This window comes from Triticum dicoccoides, chromosome 4A, assembly GCF_002162155.2.
Source record: "Triticum dicoccoides isolate Atlit2015 ecotype Zavitan chromosome 4A, WEW_v2.0, whole genome shotgun sequence".
Lineage (NCBI taxonomy): Eukaryota > Viridiplantae > Streptophyta > Magnoliopsida > Poales > Poaceae > Triticum > Triticum dicoccoides.
The window spans coordinates 49,166,345-49,176,078 of record NC_041386.1 but is presented as its reverse complement, the minus strand read 5'-3'; the positions used below and the strand labels follow the sequence as shown (position 1 = coordinate 49,176,078).

Sequence of the window (9,734 nt, the reverse complement as noted above, 5' to 3'; positions counted from 1 at the left end):
GATCGTTTCCATTGATAGGAAAAGCATGCCACCCAAAATTTGTATCTTTATTTTTTTGCTTCGAGCTCTAGCATCTCTACAAATCCCCACTTCCCTCTGCGAAGGGCCTTTCTTTTTTACTTTATGCATTTTTTTATTTGAGTCTCCATCTTCTCTTATAAAGCACCAACTAAGGGGCACTATGATCGTACTTGAGCATTGGGTGTGGATAATATGCGAGTGCATTTCATGAATGGATCAATGATTGAGCATGATGGGCTAGGGATAACTTGCTTTAGTGTTGATATTTTGAAAGACATGGTTGCTTATTGATATGCTTGAGTATTGAAATCTTCATGTCAAAACTAGACTATTGCTTTGAACCATATAAAAGTCCATATGTCCATGCTACAAAAGAAAAGAATATGTGATGAACATGTTAGGCAACATTCCACATCAAAAATTCTGTTTTTATCAGTTATCTACTCGAGGACGAGCATGAATTAAGCTTGGGGATGCTGATACGTCTCCAACGTATAATTTTTTATTGTTCCATGTTGTTATATTATCATTCTTGGATGTTTTACAATCATTTTATAGCAACTATATATTATTTTTTGGGACTAACCTATTGACATAGTGCTCGGTGCAGTTGCTCTTTTTGCTTGTTTTTTACTTCATAGAAAATCAATACCGAACAGAGTCCAAATGCAGCAAAACTTTTTGGAGATTTTTTCTGGACCAGAAGACACACGTTGGGCCAAAGAAGTACCAGAGGGGGGCTCCGAGGGGAGCACCACCCACCTAGGCGTGCTTGGGGGCCCAGGCGCACCTGGGTGGGTTGTGCCCACCTCGGTCGCCTCCTGCACCGCCTCTTTGCTATATAAATACCCTGAAAATCCAAAAATCCTAGAGGAGTCGACGAAACACAATTCCAGCCGCTACAAGTTCCAGAACCACCTGATCCAATCTAGACACCATTATGGAGGGGTTCATCATCCTCATTGGTGCCTCTCCGATGATGCGTGAGTAGTTCATTATAGACCTACGGGTCCGTAGTTGGTAGCTAGATGGCTTCCTTTCTCTCTCTCTCTCTTGATTCTCAATACAATGGTCTCTTGGAGATCTATTTGATGTAACTCTTTTTGCGATATGTTTGTTGGGATCCGATGAATTTTGAGTTTATGATCAGATCTATTTTATCCATGAAAGTTATTTGAGTTTTGATCTCTTATATGCATAATTACTTAGAGCCTCGTATTTGTTCTTTGAATCTTTGGTTTAGTTAGGCCGACTAGATCATTTTTTCTTGCCATGGGAAGAGGTGCTTTGTGATGGGTTCGGTCGTGTAGTGTTCTTTCCTAGTGACAGAAGGGGCAGCAAGACACATATTGATCGTTGCCATTAAGGTAACAAGATGGGGTCTATTCCTACATGAATAGATCTTGTCTACATCATGTCATCATTCTTGTTGCATTACTCTATTTTTTTCATGAACTTAATACACTAGATGCATGCTGGATAATAGTCGATGTGTGGAGTAATAGTAGTAGATGCAGGCAAGAGTCGATCTACTAATCTTGGACGTGATGCCTATATAATGATCATTGTCTGGATATTGTCCTGGTTATTTGAAGTTCTATCAATTGCCCAACAGTAATTTATTTACCCACCGTATGCTATTTTTCTCGAGAGAAGCCACTAGTGAAATCTACGGCCCCCGGATCTATTATTTACCATATTTGCTTCGAGATCTTTTTTTATTTGCTTTTTCTTTTAGATCTATTATTCCAAAAACCCAAAAAATACCTTGCTGCATTTTTTTGTTATTTATTTTATTTCGTGTTTTTGCGAGATCTATTTATCCAATCTACTACAAATCAATCTATCCTTTACCCGAGAGGGATTGACAACCCCTCTTACGCGCCTGGTTGCAAGTATTTGTTCTTTGTGTGCAGGTATCATTTACATAGTGTTGCTTGGTTCTCCTACTGGTTCGATAACCTTGGTTTCATCACTGAGGGAAATACCTACCGAAGCTGTGCTGCATCATCCCTTCCTCTTCGAGGAAATACTGACGCGGACATGAGCCATCACGGACTGCTAGGTCTGATTACACAACCAGCGGCGAGTGGAGGTGGCTAGTTGCAAGTTGCAACACATGCAAAACCCTAGTGACGGCACCGAAGCGATCAACCGAATGAGTGTGTCGCACCTCCACTATATATCGGCATCGCGCGCTCATCAACACCTGTGCCTCGCACGAATCCTAAAGCCCAAAGTCTGTTTGGTCTGGATCTGGGTCGGAGTAAGATCATATATCAATCGTGGAGTCATATCCAGCCACACAGGTTCCTTCCCTTAAGCGCGCGAGCCCTTCGGTTCAAGTCAGCTTGCTCGCAGATCGGATTACTTCTGACCTGCTCGGTTGGTAGCGGCCTCTAGCAAGGGGTGTCAATCACCAAGTTCACAATGAGGCCGGTTGGTGAACATGTACAACATGTCACACTCCCCTTTGCCATACGATGTACGTTGTCAGGCTCAAGGCGAGTCTGTCATCCTTGTGCTAGCCTAACCTCTTTCTCGTTCCAGTGATGCCAACCACTAACCGGATTATCTCATAATCCTTGTCGCATGGCCATGCTTATCTTGGTCGGATCACATGAGGGGCCCATAGTATCTCTCCTGATCGGAGGGGCAAAATCCCATCTTGCTCGCCCATGTCTCGCAGCATGGGTCTGGACAAGCCCGAAACCTACCTTTGTAACTACCCGGTCACATAGTAGCATTTGGTCGGCCCAAAGGAGGATGCAAGCGATCGAACCGTTATAATAGACCAAGAGAGAGAGAGAGAGGGGGAATCCATGGTGGTATATGCAAAAGGTTTGCAACCTAGTTTTATTCAAAAGCCCTTTCGACTTCTCACGGATGCCACATGTGCTGCTAGCATGGTTGATTTTGCTATCATGGACTGATTTGAATCCGAAGCTAATATATGAGTTTATTTTTTTTCTAACTTTGATGGACTAAGGGCATCTTCAAGGCTGGCCCATTAATCTCTCCAGTATATGTCTAATTTTGTGTACGAACATGGTCTGCGACATGATCCGGGAGTGAGCCATCCAATGCTAATTACAAAGTATCCAATTGGGAGGAGAAAAGGTATGTGGGGCCATGCATGTGGTGGGGATATTTGTGAGTTTGTGTCCGGTTGGGAGGAGAGAGGGAAGATGGGACTATGCATGTGCTCTTGGGAGGAGAGAGATAAGAGGGGGACCGTGCAAGTGATTGGTCAAGTGCATGTCTAGACTCCGGCACCCCTCCCCCTGTTTGTCTCTTGGATACTGGAATCCGTACATCTGGGTTGCTAAATTGACATATGCAGGTCCCCATTGGATGACAAAAGTGGTTCAAACACTGTGGTCCGGATATATAGTGGAGGTTAGAGGGTCCGCCTTGGAGATGCCCTAACAACATCTCTAGCAAATCCCTCAACCATGCCATCTGGCAAAATAACCGTCGGTTTGCGGGTCAGAGGGGTTCGCCCAACCCGAATAGATCCCTCAGTATCGGCTGTCCGGATTTTTTTTGTGGGATCCGGAATCCACTAGCTCATTCCCTTGATATCTATGGGATTTCACTTGATTTTGCGGCCTCCCCTTTCCTTTGCCACGAACGCATTTCCGACCGCTTCCGTTCACGCCTCCACTACCCGTCGCCGCACATCCCGACCCGTTCTTGCTGCCCCCGCACCGCCCGAAAGCTCCGCCACCCCACACCGCGTCCATTCCACCAAGTTTTAGCGCAGGGGTGCCCATTTGTGTCTAGGCTCACGGCCGACGCCATGGATCTGCCTCGAGGCTTGGCACGTGGCCTTGTAGCATGTGGATCCAGTTGGTTCTGGCGTCGATGAGCCTCGTAATCAATGGGGCTCGCCCGCGCGCATTGGAGGAAGGGGGCAGCGCGACTTTGCTTCTGCCGGAGGGGAGAAGAAAGGGCGGCACAACGTGGCTTTGCTTTGGCCTGTGGGGGAGAAGAAAGGGGCGGCGTGGCTTTGCTTCAGCCGGTGTCGGGCGAGATATGTCCAACACCCACGTGTTTCTGCTCGATTTGGCCCGGAGTAGGTTCAGGTGAAATTCATGGGCATATCGTGTTGCATTTTGTAGATGGGTTGGAGTTCGTCCTTGTCATCTTTGACCGATGATTCAGACACGGAAGAGATGATCCTCAACGACGATGTTGACAACCTAGTGTTGTTGCACCTCGTGGAGGAATTTGAGGCAGGGTCGAAGAAAAAGCGGCGCGATCCATGGTTGGCCGCTATGCATTCCCCACAACCAAGGTCTCAGCGACAAGATGCCCATGAAGGACTACTTCACCGAGGTACCGACATATTCATCTCACCTCTTTCATAGGCGACATCGAATGCGTATGTCACTTTTCCTCCACATCGTTGAAGCTTGCTAGCAAAATTGTTGTTTCTTCACTCGGCATAGGAATGCCACCGTTTTGATTGGCTTTAGTGCATATCAAAAAATATCGGCGATGATGAGTGATTGCATATGGTGTTCCCATCGACTACGCGGATGAATATCTTCGCACTGGAGAATATACCACCATCAAATGCGTCTATGTCTTTGCCAAGACGATGATCCGGGTTTGTGGCCCGGAGTACCTTCATGCTCCAAACGAAGAAGACACAAAAAGAAACATGGCAATGAACGAAGAAAGGGGATGGTCGGGCATGCTAGGTAGTATTGATTGCATGCATTGGAGGCAGAAGAACTACCGGGTGGCTTGGGCAGGGCAATACACAAGCCACAAACGAAAACCCACCATTGTGCTTGAAGCCGTGGCTTCACATGATTTATGGATTTGGAATTGTTTCTTTGGTTTGTCGGGGTCTCTTAATGATATCAATGTCCTGCAACAATCTCATCTATTTGCTCAGCTAGCTAGTGTCAAAGCTCCGACTTGCAACTACACCGTCAATTTCCATGAGTATAACATGGGGTACTATTGTAGCGACGGTATTTATCCTTCCTAATCAACATTCGTGAAGACCATTAGTGAACCCAAATCAAGAAACACAATTTTTTTGCCGAAGCAAGAACCTTGCCGAGAGGATATTGAGAGGGCATTTGGCGTCTTGCAAGCTCGTGGCCATTGCTCGAGGTCCTGCTTGCTTCTGGGATAATTTTTTTATCAGAAACATCATAACTGCTTGTGTAATTGTACACAACATGATCGTCGAGGATGAGAGGGATTTGGACTTGTACAATTATGACAATGTTGGTAGCCATGTGAAACCTGGCAGAGACGTAGATGAAATCACTGCATTTCTTAAGACCTACCGAAAGATCGGGAATCGTGATTCACACAACCAACTCAAGCATGATCTTATCGAGCATCATTGACAACTCTATGTGGGGAGATAGATTCCCATTTTTATTCATATGTATTTGTGTGGGATTTAGACAATTTGGTATTGTAATAACTATTCGAATTTGAACATTTATTGCAATGAAAACGGTCGTTGTATTCTGAATTGCTTTTTCAACCATTTATATTCATATATTTAATTTATATTATGATCCCATCCGATTTCTATGTTGAAACCTCTAATTTAGGAAGCTATGTAAAATTTGTGGTACCGCGAGCCCTTCGACGCGGAACAAATCCCGTAAACTTATCCCGCAAAACATTTGCGGGATCTGTTTCGCCGGAGGCTCACGGTACCGTAAAAAAAGTGTTTCCGCTCCCAAAGTCAGTATATCCTCTTCCCACGGCCAGGTGCACACAGTATTTCCCCCCTCAATCGTCTCGCACACACTTCCGAATTCAAAAAAGGAATCACGTGTGGATGCTGGGCCCCAAAGCCCTCCTCTCGACCCAGTTGGGCCGAGAAAGCGGTACCACCACACCGCTAGCGGCTTCTAACCCCCCGCTCGCTCGCTCGCTTCTGGCGCGAAAACTCCCCCCAAATTTCTCCCGCCAGAGCCACCAAAACGGAGCCAAAAGAAAGAAAACTATCCACGCGCCTCCCGCCGTTCGCAGAAACCCGCGGCAATTCTCAGGAGCCTCAACCCCGCCCCCGCCCGCGCCCGCCAATTTCCCCCTCAAAAGCACCTTATAACAAGCGCGCAGATCCCATCCCCTCTCCCAACTCCAAGCCATCTCCGCCGCCGCCGACGCCGACGCCCACCACCTCCACCGCCCACGAAATCTTCTTCCGGAAGACACGCGAACCCCGCCGGAGACGAGAGGCATGGACGCCAAGTCGGTGACGCCGAGCGCCGTGGCCCTCATCCTCGCCAACCCCACGCCGGAGTCGCCCGACGACGTGCCGGAGATCGTCGTGCAGGTCCTCGACCTCAAACCCATCGGCTCCCGCTTCACGTGAGTGCTCTCCCTCCTTCTATCGCCCCCTCCCCCCTCCCGCGTAGCGTCTCGCCGGATCTATCTGCCCCTTCTGCGCCCACCGCGGAATCGCTCGTTTGGTCTTCAGAATCTGTTAGATCTCTCCATTTGCCCCGTACCGGCACAGATCTGTTCTTCCTTGCGCCGATTTCCCCCTGTATGAGATGTGGCCCTGACGGACTGTTCTTGTTGCCTTGCAGTTTCATGGCCAGCGACGGGGAGGCGAAGGTCAAGGCGATCCTCTCCACCCACTTCGCGTCGGAGGTCCACTCCGGCAAGCTCCAGAACCTCGGCCTCGTCCGCATCCTCAACTACACATGCAACGACATCCCACAAAAGACGGACAAGTAAGTACAATCCCCGCTCCCGTCCCGCCGTTCTTACAGATCCGTTTCATCCTTCAGTGAACACTGCGCTTTGTACGGCGTACGGCAGGATGGTGATCATCACCAAGTGCGAGGTCGTGTCCCAGGCTCTTGACGCCGAGATCAAGAGCGAGGTCAAGATAGAAGAGCCATCGGTTCTCATGAAGCCCAAGGAGGAGGCTGCGGGTCTCTCCAAGCCCATTGGCGCCGCCCCGGCTACGATTATGCTGAAGCCAAGGCACGACGTGAAGTCCGCGTCCCAGATTGTTAGCGAGCAGCGCGGAAAGTAAGCTCTTCTTGCATAGCCGCGTCCTTGCTGTAATGTTCTGCTGATGAAATTTGTGAAGAATTTCTGCTCACTTCTGTCACTTCTGTGTCTGCAGTGCTGCTCCCGCTGCTCGCTTGGCCATGACGAGGCGGGTGCATCCTCTGATCTCCCTCAATCCCTACCAGGGCAACTGGGTCATCAAGGTGCGGGTCACAAGCAAGGGCAACCTCAGGTCATACAGGAATGCCCGTGGAGAAGGCCATGTCTTCAACGTAGAGCTCACTGACGAGGATGTAAGTTCCCCTGACAAATGTCAAACGCTTTCATAGATGTATTTGCCGAACCAAGTTGCAACTGTAGGCTGATTTTGCTTGATCTGTGTAATACAGGGCACCCAGATCCAGGCCACCATGTTCAATGAGGCTGCAAAGAAGTTCTATCCTGTGTTTGAGTTGGGGAAGGTCTACTACATCTCCAAGGGTTCACTCAGAATCGCGAACAAGCAGTTCAAGACAGTCCAGAATGACTATGAGATGACCCTGAATGAGACTGCTGTTGTTGAAGAGGCTGAGGGGGAATCTTTCATTCCACCAGTGCAATACAACTTTGTCAAGATTGATATGCTGGGGCCATATGTTGGTGGCAGGGAGTTAGTAGGTGAGGCCGAATTGCTTAATTTCAGTGAGCTATATTAGCAACTTGATGCGTTCAGTGTGACTAATTTTACTCTGTTCCATCTATTATCTGTAGATATCATTGGTGTTGTTCAGAGTGTATCACCTACCCTGAGCATCAGAAGAAAGATTGACAATGAGTCAATCCCAAAGCGTGACATTGTTGTTGCAGATGACTCGTAAGCATCAGCTTTACTTGTTGATATCCTAACATGTGGTGTATGTGATATTGATAGCTTGAAAGGTGGTGCATGTTCTGATGTACAGCTAATTTGATTGTAGGAACAAAACTGTCACCATTTCTCTTTGGAATGATCTTGCCACCACTGTTGGTGAGGAACTCTTGGACATGGTTGACTCTGCACCTATCATTGCAGTGAAGAGCCTGAAAGTATCTGACTTTCAAGGTAAGCTCTTGGCACCCTTCCACAAATTCTTTTCTGGATAACAATTTGATTTTATTTGTGCTAACAGCTTGTTACTGAATTTCTCTACCAGGTGTGTCTGTTTCTACAGTAGGCAAAAGCACACTTGTGATTAACCCAGAGTTGCCTGAGGCTGAGAAGCTTAAAGCTTGGTAAGGCCCTGATGCTAAACCATGCTTCTTTTGATTAGCTCTTAAGTTTTTCTGTTATAGATCATGACCACATTATTTGCTGAATAGGTATGAATCTGAAGGCAAGGGTACTACCTTGGCATCAGTTGGTGCTGGAATGGGTGCATCCAACGCTGGTGGCTTGAGATCAATGTACTCTGACAGAGTTTTTCTGTCTCACATCACAAGTGACCCTAACTTGGGCCAGGACAAGGTAAAATATTGAACGTTTGTTAACAGTACATGGTGCATCTGAACCTGAATAATTCATGGGTGCACACTTGGCAGTTGCCTGAAGTAATCTGACCTGATTTGTTTTGCAGCCTGTTTTCTTCAGCCTGTATGCCAACATAAGCAACATTAAGCCTGACCAGACCATGTGGTACCGTGCTTGCACCACCTGCAACAAGAAGGTGACTGAGGCGCTTGGATCAGGATTCTGGTGTGAAGGGTGCCAGAAGAACTATGAGCAGTGCTCATTGAGGTAACAGTCCTACTCAGTTGCAGTAAATACATGCTACTGCCATTTAACGATCCATGAAACACCAATGCTAAACGTGTCTTGTTCACCGTGGCTCTTCAGGTACATCATGGTGATCAAGGTCTCTGATCCCACTGGCGAGGCCTGGCTGTCTCTTTTCAATGACCAAGCAGAGAGAATTGTTGGCTGCAGCGCAGATGAGCTTGATCGGATCAGGAAAGAGGTAAAAACTCGTGCCTTGCCATTTGGAATGCAGATATGTTGCTTGCTCTGTAATCTGTGTCTAAGACTGTCAAATTCTGTTTGCAGGAGGGTGATGACCTGTTCCAGCTCAAGCTGAAGGAAGCCACCTGGATTCCCCACCTGTTCCGTGTCAGCGTGGTGCAGAACGAGTACATGGGTGAGAAGAGGCAGAGGATCACCGTGAGGAGTGAGTCGCCGGTCGACTACTCTGCTGAAGCAAGGTACCAGCTTGAGGAGATTGCCAAGCTCACCTCCAGCTAGAAGAAGATGCAAGAGGAGTATGCCTGCTCCCCTCGAGGAGATTTCCAAGCTCACTGCCGCCTGCTGGGAGAAGATGCAAGAGTATGCCTGCTCCCCTTGAGGAGATAGATATCCAAGCTCACCGCTTGCTAAGGATGAAGCCATGTTTTGGCCCCAAGTTTCCTGAAGTGTAGTGCTGCTTCAGCCGTGTCTTTCTGCTATGTCGCTCCTCAAATGTAGTGGTAACTTAAAAACGCTTTTGCTCCTGTGTTATATATGTAGATGTTTGATTTGGAGGACATCGGGGTATTCTTCTGTTTGATCTGCAAATTCCTTCTGCATATGACAAGGTTGTATGCAGACCCACTGCTAGCTGATGTTAAACATGCTCTGAGCAAGTGCTCCTCGTGGCTTAGTATGCAAGAATCGCTGCACTATTCTTTACCTGTGTCCCGGGAATGTTTTCTCC

General features: G+C 47.6%; 1 protein-coding gene across 1 annotated transcript; it reads left to right on the top strand.

Moving 5' to 3' along the window:
• The first annotated feature begins 6,095 nt into the window (after positions 1-6,095).
• On the top strand, positions 6,096-9,709 carry LOC119284924 (replication protein A 70 kDa DNA-binding subunit B-like). The gene is made up of 12 exons (XM_037564110.1): positions 6,096-6,378; positions 6,600-6,746; positions 6,835-7,050; positions 7,148-7,325; positions 7,422-7,689; positions 7,783-7,885; positions 7,989-8,113; positions 8,205-8,283; positions 8,371-8,515; positions 8,625-8,785; positions 8,885-9,005; positions 9,092-9,709. The coding sequence occupies exons 1-12, from the start codon at positions 6,248-6,250 to the stop codon at positions 9,284-9,286; spliced, it is 1,869 nt and encodes a 622-aa protein (XP_037420007.1). The 5' UTR covers positions 6,096-6,247; the 3' UTR covers positions 9,287-9,709.
• Positions 9,710-9,734: the final 25 nt, after the last annotated feature.